This window comes from Gracilinanus agilis, chromosome 1 (assembly GCF_016433145.1).
Source record: "Gracilinanus agilis isolate LMUSP501 chromosome 1, AgileGrace, whole genome shotgun sequence".
Lineage (NCBI taxonomy): Eukaryota > Metazoa > Chordata > Mammalia > Didelphimorphia > Didelphidae > Gracilinanus > Gracilinanus agilis.
In genome coordinates this window covers 127,919,648-127,939,400 of record NC_058130.1, presented here as the reverse complement: position 1 = coordinate 127,939,400, position 19,753 = coordinate 127,919,648, and the positions used below count along the sequence as shown (strand labels likewise).

The window sequence follows — 19,753 nt, the reverse complement described above, 5'->3', positions numbered from 1 at the left end:
TCCATTCAAGAATCTTGGTTATAGAGTAAGAGGTCTTGGGTTCAAAGTGTGTCTCTAATTTATATTACATCTTTGAGCTTAGACAAATGTCTTAACATTATTGGTCTTACTTATATTTTCTTTCTTTCTTTTTTTTTAAAACCCCTTCTGTCTCAGTATCAATTTTAAGACAGAAGAGTGACAAAGGCTAGGCAACTGGGGTTAAATGTCTTGACCAAGGTCACGTAGCTAGAATCACCTGAAACTTTCTTTGCATTTACTTTGTATTTGGAAGAGGCAAGCATGGGATGGTGCAGTAATGGACAAACTACTGCCTGCAGGCCAGATGGGGCCCCCTGAAATGTTCTATCCTGAAGCATGACCTTATTCCTAATCTGATGAATACAATGAGTAGGATACGATACAATAAAACTTAGAAATGGATTGACAGGTGAGCATTTCCTTTCCTTTGGCCCCCTCTTTAAAAAGTTTGCCCATCACTGGTATAGTGGATAGAATCCTCAGTCAGAAATATTTCAGTTCAAGTCCTGCCTCTGCTTGTGCTATTGTAGGCAACTCAGTTAACCTCTCAATGCCGCTGGTAACTCTCTAAAATTATCAGTTGCAGAATAGTTATTTATGTACACTGGTAGGATGAGTTTCCTTACTGAGAGTTCACCATACTGGGTGGCTAGGTAGCATAGTAGACGGATGACCAGGGCTAGAGTTGGGAAGATCTGAGTTTAAATCTGACCTCAGAAACTTTCTATCTGTGTGACCCTAGGCAAGTCACTTAACCCCAATTGCCTAGCCCTTCTGCTCTTCTGTTTTAGAATTGATACTAAGACAAAAGTTTGGGTTTAAAAAAAGAGAGAGAGAATTGACCATACAAAGGAATTCACAGGGCAACTGCCTCCCATTCCTGAATACATGCACACACTTGTCATTTACTAATCTGGGTCCTCTTTCTAACTTCCCTCTCTCTAGAATACATGCTTCTTAAGGGCAGGGGCTGGTTGTATTTGTGTGTTTTCTCCAATATCTTGCACAATGTCATTGCTTACTGAATTGAATGAAATCAAATGTGTCATGTGTAAAAATAAGCTTGATACAAGGCAGAACACGATGCATGCAAAGGAGAGATCTGGGCCAGAGTGCTATGAGAGATGTAAAGGGCAAGAGGCAACTTTCATCTGGGGTGTAGGAACCCGAGAAGACTCCAGAATGGATTTCAGTAAGAATATTAGGAAAGGGTCAGTGTATAAGAGAGATCCTCTCTCACACCCCACCTCCAGCAGTTTTTAGGAGACTAATTTACTAATTCACTCATTTCAAGCACTATTTGCCTGGGTGGGTACATGGGAAGGGAGAGCATTTGCTTGAATGCTTCCCAATCAGTACTGTCCTTGGTACACTCAAAGCTGAACTTCACACCAGAATGTTCTCATTATGTGTAGCAGATTTATCACTTGTGTTCATCTTCACCCTGTTCTTTGCAACCACAGGGCTGCTATTCTCTGCAAAGAACATCGGCCATTTCCCAGGAACATGTAATCTGCCACTGGCAACCTTGACATTGCTCAATTGTCAGGCATGATGGGCTACAAATATACTCTGTGCCCTACTTTGAAAAGAAGAGCTACTACTATTGAAGAGCTACTGACTGCCAATTGCATTTTTGAGGTAATCATATTTTATTAAACTTCCAATATCATCATTTCTACTCCACAGGACCTTGGTTCAAATTTTGGATCTGCTGCTTACTAACTGTGGCAAATCCTTCCTCTTCTCTGAAATTCAGTTCCCTCGTATGTAAAGAAAAGGCTTAGACTAAGGCTCCTTCCAACTACATATATACATACAGGTACACACATATAATGTATATGATATGTATATAACATCTGAAATATGTAACAGAATGAGGTGTGGCTATATAATATATGATTTTACACATGAAATATATTACAAATATAGTTTTTCAATTGTTCCTTTTGTGTCCAACTCTTTGTGACCCCATTTGGGTTTTTCTTGGCAAAGATACTGGAGCAAGTTTGCCATTTCCTTCTCTAGTTCATTTTATAGATGAGGAAACTGAGGCAAAAAGGATTAACTGACTTGCCCAGGGTCACACTTACTAAATGTCTAAGGCCAGATTTGAACTCAGGAAGATGTTTCTTCCTAATTCCAGGACTGCACTCTATGTTCTATATCAAATACACACACACACATACATGCATACAAACACATATACATGTTCTGCAAAAGAATATGAATCCCTTGTGGGTAAAGACTATTTTATTTCTTATCTTTATATCCCCAGCATCTAGCATATAATAAGCACTTAAAAATATTTGCTGATTTATTTGTATGCTCCACCAAAAGACCTTGTGATCTCATCAATGTGGCTACTCCTTCCACTAAAGAAGAGTGCAATAAATCCATTGCTTTTTCCTCTTATACAACTCTTATTCATGATCTCTTATAAATATTCTGTAGGAGTCCATCAAAACCCTTTTTGCTAGTTGTTTTTAAATAAAAAACCAGTGATGCTTTGTCACTCTGCAGTTTCCTATATATGGCATTCCATTTCTTGCCTCTCAGCTTCTATACAAATTGTCCCCTATTCCTGAAACCCTTTTCCCCTCTGACTCTTAGAACTCCTAGTTCTTGTATGACTCACATCTTCTAAGAGGACTTTTCTGAAAATCTCCCAGTTATTTGTTTTCCTACCCCTACCGAAATACATTTGTATATACGGGTATCCCTTCCACATTGCAGACCTTAGGGGCACGGCACCCCGTGATCTGGAAAATCCGTGTAAATTTTTTTGGTCCTCTCTTCACACCAGAGTCTGAATTTTTAATTTTTCTTTTATGGGGTGCTTATAGTACCTTATTGTAAAATTTGGGTTAAGTATTTGGTCAGAGACTATATAGTTTCTAAACTTTTTCTGTGTTGTCTGCTGGTTTTTGTATGCCATTTGTGGTTTCTGCCAAACTTTCTCCAAATTCCCATTTAACTTATTATGTTGACCATGATGAAGAAAGTCACCATGTGGGAGGGATACCTGTATTACGTATATACTTTTATTTACTTTTCTAGGAACATATTATATACTCTCTCACAAATAATCTAAGTTTCTTGAAGGAAACTTAGATTTTGTATTTGTTTCCCCAGCCCAGCACATAGTAGATACTTAATAAATAGTTGATGATTTACTGATACTCAAAAAATCATCAAGTAAGTAAAGTGTGTAGGAGGGTTGTCACCTAAAGTTTAATGAAGAGACACATGGCAGTCTTAAGTCAGGCGTGACTCATTACAAATGGAGAATTATGCTAAGAGGTGTGAAGGATGACATCAGATAGGTATGGTTAGAAAAAAAGGCAGATCAGTCCTGGAATGGGACTGAGTTGATGGACAAATCAATGTGTTCCATTGGTTTCTCTAATCCATAAATATGACTGGGGAAAGGAGAGTCATGCATTGTGATTTTTGATAATAGATAATATCTGGTCATTCCTCTTCTTTGAACTCATTTGTACATTTCCTAGGAGGTGTGGATGAGATTTCAACTTGAAAATTACAGCCATAATTGGTGAGAACTCCTGAGATAGTTTCTGTCAACACAATGCAAGTGGATTCCATTAGAAAGGAAAATGTTACCACTTGAAGGCAACAGATACTTGAATTGGAGCATAATTTCTGAAAGATGAAGAACCTGGTACCTTAAACCAAAAGCTCCATTTTTCTGATGAAAAGAAATAAGACAAAAACAAAGAAATCCGAAACACAGCAGTTGGATAATCTTACTGATTTTAAGAGTGCCAGCTATCGGCTTCACACTATAGTAATCTACTTATATATTAAGAAAGGGTCCAAGTGTCTCACAATTCAAGTTAGAAGCTCATGTAAAGCATCTGATAGGATTATAGGATTTAAAACTGGAATGGATCTAAGAGATTATCTAATATAACTCCCCCCCCCCATTTTATAGCTGAAAAAGAAACCAACCCAAAGGATCTGAGTAGAAGTGACTCTCCCAGTGTCACGTGGGTGAATATGTAGAGCCCAGATGTGAAGTGATGTCTTCTGATTTTAAACTTAGTGTTCTTTTCACTACCCCATATTGCTTCCTATGCTTTTTGACTTACAATTGCAAAGTATCATGAAAGAGAAAGGTATAAGATTTTAACTCTGCAAGGTACCTTAGATCATCCAGTCTAATCCTTTCATTTTGATGAAATGGGTATTGAGGGTAAATGACTTGCACAGGATAAAAAAAACTATTTAGTGGCAGAGCTAGAACTAGGACATTGAATTCCTGTGTTGCTATTAAGATTAGCATTTGGAAATAATCCAGGTGGCACACTGGCATCTATCAGCCATTTCACTAGATATCTACTGCTAAATTTCCCAGTAAAGCCTTTCATGTAAAGCCTTTCACAATATGGTTTCAGCCTGTATTTCTTTTTTTCCCCTCATGAACAAATATTTAAGTTCTTTCAGCACTTTGACTCAATCATTTCTCTTTCAGTAGGCAGGAAGCTTCCTTCATCTTAGATCTAGAGTTATGGTTGGTTACTTCATTGATCAGAGTTCTTGAGTTTTTCAGAGTTACTGTCCTTCTGCTAAATTTATCCCATATCAGTTCATAATACATAGGATCCTCTGAAATTGTCATCATTTTTTTATTATTTCCTATGGGAGCATGAACATTCTCATATATATTGTACAATTTGTTGAGCCATTACACAACTGGGAATTCAGATTCCAGTTCTATGCTTTTCTCTTTTTAGCCCTTTTTAATCTACCCTTCAAGATCAGGAAGTTTGGTTTATTTACAGCTATTCTCTTCCTTCTAGTATCCTCCCTGTTAAATACTCCCTTCTGTTTCTGCTTGATTACCTGTTGAGTTTCATGTATTTTCACACCATACTGACTTTGTGTGATTGTACAATGAACATGAGTTCAATCCTTTGTCTTGTTCAAGTTAGACTGAGGTTCATTTGATGGCCACTCCACCCAGGCTTATATGCTTCATTATATTTACATGTTTTTCATTCACAACAGTGTGAGAAATATACCAAGTTCTTCACCTTCTGAGTCTTTCCAACCTACCTCTCTTTCAGGGGGCTCCTCTGCTTTTGCTGTTTATGGACACAGAGCCTACAAGGCTTCTGGTGTCTCTGGCCCAGGGGTTGGCAACCTTTTTGGCCATGAGAGCCATAAACACCACATTTTTAAAAATGTAATTTCGTGAGAGCCGTACAGTACAGCTCCTGTAACAGCGCCTGAAAAAAAAATTGGCTCCTTTATGGCTCCTGCAGAAAGAGCCATATCTGACCCTCAAAAGAGCCAGATATGGCTCAAGAGCCATATGTTGCCGACCCCTGCTCTGGCCCATCTCTTATTGTATTAGGTAGGGGCTTGTTTGCCTGATTTGGCACTGCCTTTGCTAGAAGTTCCCTGCCTACCATCTTTGGACTTCTGGCTGAATTTCTGTGCAGTTCTATGTGAAATAAGTTACTTATTGCAGGTGGAAGAAGTTATGTGGCTTCTAAATGTTTTTCTTCATCATTATTTGGTCTGGTGAAAATTTCAGGTTTTTGCTGGAGTGCATATGTGGGTGCAGTAGGTAGAGTTGGAGTCAGAAAGATTCATCTTCCCGAGTTCAAATAAAGCCTTATTTGCTTACTAGCTTTGTAACCCTCAGCAAATCACTTAACCATGTTTGTCTCAGTTTCCTCATCTGTAAAGTGAGCTGGAGAGGGAAATGGCAAACCACTTTAGTATCTTTGCCAAGAAAACTCCAAATGGGGTCACAAAGAGTCAGACACAGCTGAAAAATGACTGAATATAAGTGGAAGCTGGGTAGTCTGCCTCCTGTTCTCTTGACCAAAAACTTCCATCTATCTGTTTTGTGTTATCCCTCATGTGATCTATGTTCCAATCCAATTCTTACCTGTTATTCCCTATACATGACTTTCTATTTTCTCCCTCAATGATTCTGCACAAGTGGTCTGTAAATACTCTTCTTCCTTTCCTTGGCCTGTTGGAGTTTTGAGCTTTAGTCAAATGTCCATTCAGGTTCCTCCTCTTAATACAAGCCTTTTTCCTCATCCCCCAAATAGCTGGTCCTCTTCTCCCACCAAGTTACTTTGCATTTATTTTGTCTATTCTCTGTATTTATCTATTTTGTATATATGGTATTCCCAAGTGGAATGTAAGCTCCTTGAGAGCAGTGATTTTTTTTTATTCCTGTGCCTACTTTCTACACTTCTTTGCCCATTGTAATAACTTAATAGATGTTTATTGAATGGAATTTGATCTTCACAACAACTTATGATGGAGAGGTTACCTGTCTTGTCCAAGGCCAAAGCTAGTAAGAGATGAAACTTGAAATTGAACTTATGCCTATGATTTTTCATTTAGGGCTCTTTCTACCACATCACACTGAAAAGTCCAAAATTTCATCCATTCCAAATTATGCATTCATGAAACCAGAATAAGAAATAGATAAAAGTCATTGGCTATACTTGGCAAAATCTTTGAATCTGGAGTGAGGAGCACTGCATTCTGATCTTTGGTCTGTTACTCTGTGACCCTGAGAAAACCACAATTCAATTTCCTCATTAAAAATCTAGGAGTTGAATGATACAGCTGTTCACATCCCTTAAAGCTCAAAAATTCTGATGCTAAATCAGTACCTTGATGCCATCCATGGGAGGCAAACCCCACCTCTGCTACTTAGAATCTGTTTGACCTTAGAAAAGTCACTTTTCTCTTAGCCTTACTTTTCCCATCTGTAAAAGTAAGGGACTGGACAAGATAATCTTTGGGGCCTTTTCTTTTTCTAAATATTATGAGTCTATCAAATCCTCCCAAAAGCTGGTGGGCTATTGGAGTGTTGGACAAGGTATTATTTTGGTATCACAGAAACATAGCCACAGTTTTCCAAGGATATCTGCATGCTAATCTATCATTTCTCTCCTTCAAAGTGTGCTCATCCTCACAATCCATGAGATTCATGGCTTCATATGCTTTAATAGAATTAATTGTTGAAGTTGGAAAAAATGAGAGAAATAAGGAATGGAATGATAAGACATTCCTAAATACATGAATTTTCCTTCCCTTTTCCCTTTCCTCATACAGTTAGCCAATTTCTAATGAATGTGTTTGATGAACCTATCTCCAGCTAGATTTTAGGTTGTTTTCTCCAAATAGATTAACATAAGGATGAGCTCCCAAGAAACAGAGCAGTGGGAGAGCTGAGATCTACAAGATGAAAGGAGGCAGATGTCTGTCTGTTCTTCAGATCCACCAACTTTTCAGCCTGCCATGATGCCTGTGAGAGACACCTATTAGAGACATTCCTTTGGATCAGGGAACAGAACCTATTTCTGAACTAGGGATATTACAATATCTACCATACATGGTCATTGGAATAGAAAAATGTTTTTCAAAACTTAAATCGTTATATGATAAGAGTTAATATATATCATGTTTATGGTGTCTCTTGAAAATTAAGGCTTAGAACAGTGAAGCAACTTTACAAAACAGATTCTTCACAATACCTCTGTGAAGTAGGTAATGCAAGTTTTCTCAAATTAAATTAAAGATAATACAGAGTAATTTTGAATTTTGTAAAAGAAAAAGTCTAAAAAATGAGTTATGGGAAAAGCAGATGTTTAGGAAAAAAATAAAAAGCAAACTTAGGAGGGAGAAAGAATCCCATTACTGATATTTATCTATCTATATAGATACACACTCATATTTGCATTTCTATCGATGCCAGTTTGGTCTTTTTCACTGAGTTTATCTCTCTTGTCTGTCTCTGCCTCTCCTTGTATTTGTATTAGGCTCTGTCTCTCTGTCTTTGTATTTGACTCTATCTCTCTATATCTGTCCCAAAGTCTTGAATGAATCATGAAATGTACAATTTCCAGTATTAGCAAGCATATTAAGGAAATATTTTTTTGCCTAATAGATTCTTCTGAAGTCTTCTGAAGTCAAATTGAATTATCAAACAATGTCACATAGGTATATGCCTAATAACAGGCCATGTTTAAGGATTGTTGGGTTTTGGTTTCTTTTGGTATTTTAAGGGAAGCTAGATGTCACAGTTTGGATAGAGTACCAGGTATTGTGTCAGGAAGACTCATCTTCCTGAGTTCAATTATGGCCTCAGATACTTATTAGCTGTTTGACCCTGGGCGAGTCACTTAACCCCATTTGTGTCAGTTTCCTCATCTGGAAAATGAGCTGGAGAAGGAAATGGCAAACTACTCCAGCATCTTCGCCAAGAAAACTCCAAAAGGGTCATGAAGAGACAGATATAACTGAAATGACTGAACAACAATAACAAATTTAAGTTTTAGAAAATGTGTTCAGCAATGACAATCTTCACTGTACAGATGAGGAGACTGAGGTTCAGAAATGGGTAGTCGCTTGCTCAAGGTTGCACAGCTAATAAATGGCAGGGTCAGGGATTGAACTCAGGACCTCTGATTTAAAAACAAAAAAAACTGTGTTCTTTCCACTAAGGCATGGAATAACTTGACTTGACCCTACCTGAAGTTGGTTGGCCCTAAATAGCAAATAAATAAGTTCAGAAGGAGATGACATTACCAGAAATTTGCTCTGGAGTAGTGTTCATTGTAGAGTTGTTCATCTGAGAAAGGAGCCAAATGAATGTCACTAGATGTTGGGAACATCATCCCTAATGAACAGAAGACAACACACACAGAATCGCAGAATTTAGTTTCTCTATTATTCTAATTGAAGTACATGTTCACATAAAGGTTAACAAACTCCCTCAGACAGAGCCCACAACCATTCCATGAACTGACACCCAGTTTGCCAAAATGTGACCATGTCTGTGCAACAGAAACAAGTCACGTAGCTATAAACTGACAAGGCAGTATACAGGGTGTCCCCAAAATCTTAGTATAATGATTTAAAAACAAAACAAAACAACGCTTACCTTCTGCTTAGGCAGAAGAATGGTAAGGGCTAGGCAATTAGGATTAAGTGACTAGCTCAGGGTTACACAGTTAGAAAGTGTCTAGGGCTAGAAATGAACCCAAATTCTCCTGACTACGCCACTGTGCTGCACGGCTGCTCCTGGTTTTACTGTAATTTTAAGCTCCTTAAACTATCTAAACTTAAATTTGTAAAGATATTTATGATAGTTTTAATATTAAGGCTTTAAATTTAAATTACTAAAGGTTTTGAAAAAAGTTTAAAACTGTATAAGACTTAGGGACACCCTGCATCGTTCCCTTTTTATTTCTAGTGCTAGAATCATCTCAATTATTCCCAACGAAGGATGAATAGCTAACATCCACTTATTAAATATTTATTAAGTACCTACAGTGTGCTCACCACTGTCCTAGGCACTAAGGATCTGAAAATAAAAACATGAAACAAACTCCACCTTTGAGAAACTTACTTTGAGAAACTGTGTACACACAGACACAAGACACATGTAGAAGAGTTTCTAGGCTAAAGGCTTTAATAAGTGGTAAGAAGTAGGGTGGGTGAAAACTAGTATAAGTTTCCTTTAGGAGATGGCTCTGAAGGAGGGTAAGCTTTGGAGGAAAATGAGGATTCCATGAGGTGGATAAGAAGAGGGAATATATTCCAGATAGGGGGAGTGGTGGTGCAGGGAACTGCCTTGACAAAGATACTAAGACAGGAGATGGAAAGTGGAGTATGGGGTATAGTAAGCTGAAAATTTTTTTTCCCTACTGACAGGGGAATTTGAATTTTATGAGATGGCAAAACCCCAAACCAAAGGAATAAAGCTCTTAATAGAGCTCTGCAATGGGAAGGACATGTTCATATTTGAAGAATGGCAGTTAGCCATCCTAAAGAAAACACAGAGGAGTATAGTTTGCTGAAAACAACAACAACAAAACAAAACAAAACCCCAAACCCTAGCAGGTTTCAGAGTGATTGTTTACTCCCTCCTTCCCTCCATCAGATTCTCTAAGGGAGGAAGGAGGGCACAGCTTAACTCAGGGGAAAGGACATCACAGTCAGAGTCAAAGGTTGGAGCTTGAGCTCTGGGGAATCTTGAGAAAATCACTGAAACTCTCTGATTTTTTTTTTCTTTAAAATGGGTGTAATCTCCATACAAACTATCTTCCAGGGCTGTTGTGAGATTCCAGTGAGATAATACATGTAAAGCATTTGGTAATTACAAAGTATAGTCTAAATGCCTGGGTAGTCTAGGATTGAATTCTAAGTTGCTTGCCCTATATGGAGCTTGTTTAACAGTTAACACTGTTGCTTCTCACATCACTTCCAAGGTTCCAGTAAAAAATTTTAGGCAAGAAGCTTTTAGGCCTATAGGTCTGGTAATGGGAGCAGGGAGATCTTGGAAATGGGCATTTCTAATAGCCACATGACATGCGGTCACTGAAATGATTGGATGGGACTGCATTCCCAAAATTCTCCAAGATAAGCAGTGATTATGGGTAAAGAGAAAGATGGAGAAAGAGGGACAGAGAGAAGAGAAGAGTAGCTAAGAATAAAAAGCTTTTGGCAGATCATGGTATGTCAGAGTTGGAAGGGACCTCAGGATCATCTAGTTCAAAGTATTCAAGGCTACCTAGCAGATCAGTGTAGAGCCAGCCCGTATCCATGACTGAGTTGAGAGTAGTATTCTCAGGGTAGTTCTCTTTCTAATACACAATACTAATTCATCAGTCCAATGTTATTTTACCTACTGATTTCTTTTTGAAAGTTTGATAGTTACTCTATGGAAGTGATTAAATATTTTTTATAAAGGTCTAAGGAATAAAATACTTGTTCCCCTTGCTTCTCTTTCTCTCTTCCCTTTTCAGCTACAACTATATTCCTTTCAGATATCCCTAGAGTGAAAAGTTAGAAGAATTTCTAAGGGAGAAAGGGCTTTGTATAGTCCTGCCAGGCAACTTACCATTTGACTTCAACCATTTTTTGGAATGAAGGTAACTCTCCAGCATCCTCTCATTGAATAGCATATAGCCCATGGGTTCAGAAATAATCACATCTACAGTTTCTGGCAGTGAGATTTCCTCAATTTTTCCTGGCAAAACTGTGATCTTGTCTGAGAGGTTGTTATTTTTCACTAGAACCTGCAAAAGAAAAAGTGGAATTATTGTATTATAAAGGAGCCTGGGGGGCAGCTGGGTAGCTCAGTGGATTGAGAGTCAGGTCTAGAAATGGGAGGTCCTAGGTTCAAATCTGACCTCAGACACTTCCCAGCTTTGTGACCCTAGGCAAGTCATTTGACCCCCATTGCCCACCTTTACCACTCTTCCACCAAGGAGCCAATACACAGAAGTTAAGGGTTTAAAAATAAATAAAGGAGCCTTGGTGGGGGGAACCCCACTAGGATGTACATACTATAGAGGTTAGGGGCATAGTTCTCCCACAATCTGGAAAATGCATGTAAAGTTCTTTAACCCTCCCTTAAGACCAGAGAAGAAGTCTGAATTTTTTTTTCTTTTTCTTTTATGGAGTACTTACAGTACCTTATTATAAAATTTGGGTTAAGCATTTGGTCATAGGTTATATAGTTTTTAAACTCGTTCTTTGTTGTCTGCTGACTTTCACGTGCCATCTATGGGTTCTGGAACTCCCCCCCCCCCATTTCTATTTAATTTTTTATGTTAATGGAATATATGGAAACAGCAAGGGGGAAAGTTGTGATGTGGAAGGGATATTTGTATGTATTGGAGAATCAGAGAATTTTGAGTGACTCTAGAGGTCATCCAGTCCAATCTGAATCTGAAAAGACATTCCCTCCCCAAACTCCCTAGAAACTGGCATTCTAGCTCCAGCTTACGACCTTTAATGATGAATGAAAAAAGAACTGATTAAGTATTTACTGAGTGCAAGGTGATATGCTAAGTGCTTGGTACTGAAATACAAAATCAAGACTAGCTACACAAACACATTTGAAAAGGGGTAGAAAATATGGGATTTAGTCAGATAATGGTGCTTTGATCAGGGAAATTACAATGGTGGTGAATGGAATAATAAAGTGCTTAATTGACATGCTTTTCCCAAATGCAAAGATAGTATAGATTTGATCTTTGTTCTCAATCAAAGGGTAGGGTGAAGTTACTCCCAGGGCCAAAGGACACAGTATGGCATTAAAATGGCACAGGAGAAAAAGTATAGTCAGAATGGTGGCTGGAAAATGTAAGGAACTCTAATAAATGAGTATAGCCTGGCTCCTGGGGGGGATTCTAAAACTCCTTCATGGAATGGACTTTGAAGGACGAGATGAAGAACTCACTACATCTGAAGCCCCATGCTTTAAGTGTGCCTGTTCAACTGGTTATACATCTATAATTCTACTATCATCCTACTCATGCCTTGGGAAGTAGTGGGTTCCCTCTCACAAGTGGTCTTCAATCAGTCTGGATGACCAACTGTTAAGTATATTGTAAAGTGGCTTCTTGTCAATTAGGGGTTGGACTAGATACCCTTCCAACTCCAATTCTATGATCCTATAATTCACAATACTGTGGCATAATATTCAATGAGCCGAGATTGAACAAAGCAGAAGGCTATAGTTCTGGTTATGGACAGATACAAACTATATATCTTCAGTAGCAACAACCAAAAAACCCAAAGTATCTATTATAGTGATTACTAGATGGCTTTAATAAATGATGATCAGTTGGGTCCTGTGAACGGGGATCCTACTTGAACTTAGAGGGTCAAAATGTGGCAAATGTATCCTGCTAAAGTTGGGACCAATTAGATTTAAATGGCTGGGCTAGTGTATTTTTAGAAAAATGCTGCTTGGTTGGAGTTTGACATTGGAATGAATTTCAATATGTAAGTGATAAAGGTTGCATGAATATGGCACTCAAAATTTTTATACCGAACAGTAGTGTAACGAAAACATTATAGATCAAAACACGCACCCCAGGAAGGTTTTCTGAAATTTATGTTGGAAGGAAAAAAAACAAAACTACTAACAACCTTAGCAGAGATTGTGAAGGACTTTACTAAGTCTGGAATGGTCTAGGAAGGTTGGAGCTGGATATACAGATATAGGGGTATGGGCTTCCCCTAGCCACCCCAAAACCTCAAAGGTGTCCCAGGTCAGAAAATACATAAATAATTCATTTTCCCTTGCATTCCTGCTGTGCTGAGGGAAAGTGACTTTGAGCTGAGAATATTCCCTCTGCCCTCTCCCCTCATTTTTGATGCACACAGGCACCTCCCAGCTTGCTTCTGATAAGCATCTGTTTTGAGCTCAGATATCTAATCATCCCCTAAACTGGAGAAGCTCACCCACTTTTGACTTTGAGTCATAGACATAAGCACACAACCCATCTCTGGGCCCAGAGTCCCCAAAACATCACTCTATCTCCCCATAATCATTCCATCTCTAGTCATGTAGGATGGTATACATATCCCAAACTCCATCTCCTCTGGAAGGCAGTATTCAATCCAATAATCCAATTTGCATTAAATTGAAAACATTTTTCTATTTTTAAGCTAATTCCTAGTGCCTTGTCATTCTTGAAGAAGGTGTCCCTTCTGACCCAGGTTTTCCTAATCGGTTCTCCTACATCAATACCACTTGAAATGAACTATTAAGCATTATCTTTAATAGTCCAAATTACTAAGGGAAATAGTGTTAATAGTAGAATAGTAGAACCCCTTTGGTTTCAGACCTTAAAGCAAAGATCTGAGTTTAGGGATTTACAGAAGACTGGTACCTATGAAGCTGGCAAACAAGAGATTTATTATTATAAGGTGCAGCAAGCGGGCAGGAAAAAGCATATAAATATATACACACTACATGTCATTATAGAGACAGAGGCTCATCACCATGGATTCAAAAAAACTTAAGGAATATGAGGGGGATGCAAGAATGGGAGAGTCATGTTGGGGACAGAACATGTTCAAACTTAAGGTTCAGATAGGAAAGTTTTGTACCCCAAAAATAGGCTTGGTAGAAAAAGGAAAATAGGTGCCAGATATGGGAAGGGGAATCCCTAATCAGTTCATATGTAGGGAATTTCTTGGGATCACTTATCAATACCAGACTTGCATGAAGTTTGGCAGGGTGTTTCTTTATGAGGACCAGAAACTGGGAGAGGGTTTGAATAGGATAACTTTAGATAGCAGAAAAAGAGTGGCTCAAAAGCTGCTGCAGTTGGCCAGGAGTTTTATTTAATGAGAAACTATAAACACTGATTGTTTGATATAGGGCTAAATATGTTAGAATAGTGGAAAAGTTTAAAAAAATCCTAAATTATCTCAAAAGTCTTTTTTAAAGCTAACCTAAAGTCTTCTCTACCAAAGTCTAAGGCAGGGGTTCTTAACCTTTTTTAAAAATATAGTATACTTCTTTGGTAGTCTGGTGAAACTTATAGACCTTTTCTTCAAATACTGTTTTACATATGTAGAATATAATGCAAAAGATTAGAAGAGAAACCAATTATGCTGAAATACAATTATTAATATGATTAAAAAAACCAAGTTCACATATCTCTGATTAAGAATCTCTGGTCTTGGAAATCTGGCATTCCCCTCTTTAGCAGGAACTCTATGATGGTGTGGTCACATCCTTTCATTTCTGATCTGAAAAATCAGTTCTTCCTTTTTACTGGACAGAAAGAAGCAAGTGTCGGATAGCAGATCTCTTTGTCACACTTTTAGTTTCTGAAAGATGAGCTCATCATTGACACAACTGGGAAATGTTTGTGTCTATGAACTCTGAACAATATTCCTTCTGCTATTAAGCACACAGCAGGTAATTTCCTAGGATTGTACCCTCAGCAGAAATGACAAACTGTTCCACTAAACGATCTTCTAAAATTTTAGACCCTTATTGAATTAGCCTTTGGTATTTTGTTTCCAGGAGAAATATTCCCCAAACCATTAACCTTTCTTTAGAGGTCCAATTTTCCAGTTACACACTCATTTTCATTAATGTCCTCTGCACTCCATTCAATTTCTTGACAGTTTTCTTAAAACAAGAAGCCCAAAGTGGATGAAGTCTCCTAATAAATTTCTCATCAATGCCAAATGTAATGGAAGGATTACTTAATTATGTTCCTATGCCTTCTGCCAAAAATATCTGCTAATGAACATCCCTCATAAAAAGGCAGTATGGCAGAGTAAATCGAGTGCTAGGCTTGGATTTCAGAGGCTTTCATCTAACCTCTAACCCAGGGGAAGCCATTTAATGTCTTGCTGCAGGCAATTTTCCTACTAAGTCGGAGTTCCCATACTTGGAATTCCCTACTTTGATAAAACCAGAGATCTTTTCTGTATGTATCTATAACTTCATGTAAACACTGCATACCCATTTTCAAATTATTGTCCATTTTTGAGCTGTAGGCTTTTCACCCCCATTATATGGGCACATAATTATTAAGTATTATTTAATGTATAGTCCTCATTTTATCCATCCTTACTCTTTCCCTTTGGTTTCCATACTTGAACTCCATTGCTCTTTCTCCAAAGAGTATGGGGTATTTTTGGTTCCAATTTCATCTTTTATGGTGTTTTACCATTGCCTGCCCCACCCCCTAAATTCTGAAGTCTCATAACCTTATGAAGAAAGCTTTCAATTTTAATAATAAACAAGTTGAGGAGATTGACTTTCATTTTTGTCTTTGCAGTCCCAATATCCAGCATGGTGACTGACTCACAGTAGAAGCTTAATAAATACTTGTTGGTTGATTTAATTATAACATCATTTTCAAAATTAACATTAGAGGAAATATGATCCAAGATAAGAATCTGTAGACAGAAAATGATAGAATATTAGTCCTAGAGGGCCATTCATGAAACTCCAACAGTGGTATATAATTTTCTTTCTCTGTTTTTGCTTTCCCTGGTTTAGGTATTAGCACCATTTTTGTTTCATATAAAAGGAGTTTGGTAAAATATTTTCTTTACCTGTTATTTCAAATCACTTATTTAATATTGGAACTATTTAATCTTTGAATGTTTGGTAGAATTCACTTATAAATACATCTGGTCATGATGTCTTTTTCTTAGGAAGTTCATTTTATGTCCTGTTCAATTTCTTTTTCTAAAATAAGTTTATTTAGATATCCTATTTCCTCCTCTGATAGCCTCTAGTCAGTTTATTTTTTTGGTAAGTATTTTTCTATTTTACTTACATTATTAAATTTGTTTTCTTGTAAATTGAAAAAAACTCCTAATAATTAATTTCATTCACCATTTTTATCTTTAATGTGAGTTATTTAGTTTTCTTTAAAAATCATATTAACCAATGATTCATCTATTTTGTTGATTTTTTTCATAAAACCAAATCCTAGATTTATTTAATAATTCAATAGTTTTTATACATTCAACTTTATTGATCTCACTCTTAGTTTTTAGGATTTCTAATTTGGTGTTTTGTTGGGAATTTTTAATTTTTCTAGATTTAAAAATTGTATTCCCAATTCATTGATCTTTTCTTTCTCTACTTTATTAATATAAGCATTCAGAGACATAAATTTTCCTCTAATTACTGCTTTGCTGTATCTCATATGTTTTGGTATGCTGTCTCATTATTTTCATTCTTTTTAATGAAATTATTTATTGTTTCTATTATTTGCTCTTTAGCTAAATAATCCTAACATTTCCTAATAAATATTGGAGAAGTAATTCAACTCACAAGTTGTAGGCTCCTGTCCATAAGCTGTATAATAATAAGGTACCACTAATTAGGATGAAAGTAATCCTCCCCAAGGAGTACCCTATGTTTCTTTTTCTTCCTCAAAAGAAATGGCTACCTAGTTGTAGTTGGTAGGTTCTAAATCCTATTCTGGCTCTGCCAAAAATGTTAGGATTATTCTCTTGGCTGCAGATGACAAAGCAACCACACAGAACCACCTGTCAGGGTTGGCTGACTTCAACTCAGTGATTGTCTGTTCCCCAGCAGGCAGGTTCAAGAGGATCCTAATAGAGAGGGCCTAAGCCCTATGGCTCTCCAGTAAGAAACAACTAAATATCTCTCTTATTGACTTATATGGCTAAAGATGGTGATCTGCCAATTGAGTAGATAACTCTGGTTAACTGGGAGTAGTTCTCTGACAAGTTTTTATGTGGAAATCAGTAAGAATTCCCCTTCTTGAAGGAGTCTCCACCAACTGTCAAGTTCAAGCAGTATGGAGGGATTCTTCAGATAGATGTTGAATCAGATCAGCAGCATGACCAAAGGCATCTTAGGAACAAAGGTAACTTCTTTAATTTATCAAGAGAAGTATAAACTGGAGGGTATTGGGAATTTAGGTATGATGGGAAAGGAAAGAGGAACCAGGAAAATCTAACACTTTATCTAGTTGGATTAGAAAGTAGGCTGCCCCCTTCTCAGGGCACAGCCCTTGACAGTATTCTACACTATACCTGAATTCAGCTTCTAGTAGCTAGCTAAATGGATTGAAAAGCCAGCTAAGCTGGATGATAACAGGTATAAGATATTGATCTTCAGTGATGGTTTGATGTTGTTATTCTTGGTATAAATTGATGAAATATATATGCTGCTGAATGCAGTCAATAGCAGAGATTGGCAGATACAGCTTGAATCAGCACCACAGATCAGGCTATGACAATCCTGATGAGGATAACTAGAGTTCAATGGAGAGTGCTACCCAGAACCTCCCTTCCACTCTTTACCCCAACTCAGGAATGAGTTGAGTTGCTTGGGTTTCACTTCCTTTTATAGTGTTGTTCTGTTTTTCAACTGCCTCCTGGTTTCTTTGGGGTTCCAAACTCTGAACCCCATGTTGATGCTCCTTGCAGAAAATGGCCACCTTCAGAAAATGCTTATACTAAACTCTTTGATAATAAGTTTCTGAAAGTCTAACAATTTTTATATTATCTCTCTCTGATCTATTTTCCAAGTCTGTTGTTTTTGTAATACAGTGTCTCATATTATCTTTTATGATTTCATTCTTTTGATTTTGCTTTATTATTTCTTGTTGTTTTTGGAAGTTAGTTTCTCATTTTCCAATTCTAGTTCTTATGAATTATTTTCTTCTGTGAGTTTCTGGATCTCTTTTTCCATTTGGGTGATCTTTCTTTCATAATTTTCTTAATCTTGCATTGCTCTTATTTTTCCTTATCCTCTCTCATTTGCTTCTTTTGAGAACTTTTTAAAGTTCTTTCAAAAGCTCTTTTTGAATTTTTTACCATCTAATGTTTTTCCTTGTTGTTTTAGAATTTAGAATTATTTTTAGTTCACTCTTCTCTGATTTTGAACCCAGGTCTTCTCTGTCCCCATAATAGCTATCAACAGTTGGATTTTTTTCTCCTTTGCCTACTTAAAAAAAAAAATTAGCAGCCAGGCCAATAGGCTCTATTGTTAGCTTTATGCTAGAGGCTCAGAGTTCCCAGGGTGTGGGGGATGGTGATTCAGGTTTCAGGATTATTTGCCTTTGTTATTTCCTGAGCCCTATTTTGTTCTTCCAATTTCTAAAATCCACATCAGGTGTGGTACCTGGTTCCTGCTCAAGTCATAGTCAATGACTGATGTTAGGTTCTCCAACCAGAAACACCACCCCTAACCTCAGTTCTTCAATTGGAAACAGATGAGCTCACCTCTGCTCTCAAATGGCAGCCAGGGACTCCTCTTTTCTGGAGGTGGGGCAGTTTGACCACATCTAACAGAGTTCCAGCCCCTCAGCAATCTCACTCACCAGTGTGTGCTCTCTTCTCCTTTTTTTCCCCTCATTTCTACAGCCTGAGATACAGCAGGTGTCTGGTTCATGTGCTTGGGCCCCCAAAGTCCTTCTTTTCTCAGTAGTCAACTCTCAGCTATGGGTGAGTGGAGATCTCTAGAGTTGAGGGTGTAGTGGCACAGTTTTTCCCAGGACTTTCTGCCTGTTGACTTCACTGGAATCTGCCACTGGAATGTAAACTCCTTATTCATCAGATGAAATGAGACTGTGGGTCCTACCCCTAGAGCTTGCCACTTGTTGATTCTGTGTTGTTTGTTCTGGGGTGTTTGCACTATTTAGTGAAACTGAGGCCAGGGAAGTCACTGACTTCTTCCCTAGTAGTCCTTTGCTGCTTAGCTGCATTCCTAACTCTTATCTGTTTTTTTTTAACTGCTTTTAGCATTGATTCTGTGGAGTAGCTTTTTAATGTGGGGGAGTTCAGAAAGCAAGGAAGCCTTAGGCCTTACTCTGCCATCTTTCTACTTCTATTTTAGTTTTCAGGGAGTCTATTACTTAAGTAAGGTTTACTACTTTCTCTTCTAAGAAGCACTTTACTTTTCTTCCAATTCTTTTCCACCTGAGGTTTTTATTTTATTTCATGTTTTTATCATTTCCTCCCACTTGCTCCATTTTTCCCAAGTATTCATGTAGTTCTTGTGGAAAATCCAATTTTACCCCTTTTGTCTACATTTATTAACAGTATTACTCTCTCTTGGTTGAATGCTTTGGACATCTTGATCTAGAAGAATTCTTTATTATATATGTTATTTTTGTGAGTTTACTAATCTCTCAAGTCTTAGTATCTGAACTGGTGCTTTGTGCTCAGAACAGTCTCTGCCTTCTGTTGCTTTTTTTGGGAAAAAATTGTGGAACCCATTTTATATCACCCTGAGTCATCTGAGTTCCTGTGTTAACCACAGCTGGAAGCTCCTGGATCTTTGAGGTCCAGAGTAGATTTTCAAGACCTTCTGTGGCCTGTCATAAGAGATTACTAGGGATAATAAAGGCCTAATGTGTCCCAGTTGTAGTATGATTACACTCAATCATGTTGCCATTCTTGGTAGCTTCCA

At 37.6% G+C, this 19,753-nt stretch overlaps 1 protein-coding gene across 1 annotated transcript in view; it reads right to left on the bottom strand.

The window, feature by feature from the left end:
* LOC123230865 (histone-arginine methyltransferase CARM1-like) overlaps window positions 1–19,753 on the bottom strand; it is a 259,765-nt gene that overhangs the window by 26,808 nt on the left and 213,204 nt on the right. Inside the window, exons 6-7 of the mRNA XM_044657043.1 lie at window positions 10,928–11,105; window positions 8,611–8,701 (exon numbers count right to left, since the gene is read on the bottom strand). Coding sequence (XP_044512978.1) covers window positions 8,611–8,701; window positions 10,928–11,105 — 269 coding nt within the window. The remainder of the gene's footprint in view (window positions 1–8,610; window positions 8,702–10,927; window positions 11,106–19,753) is intronic.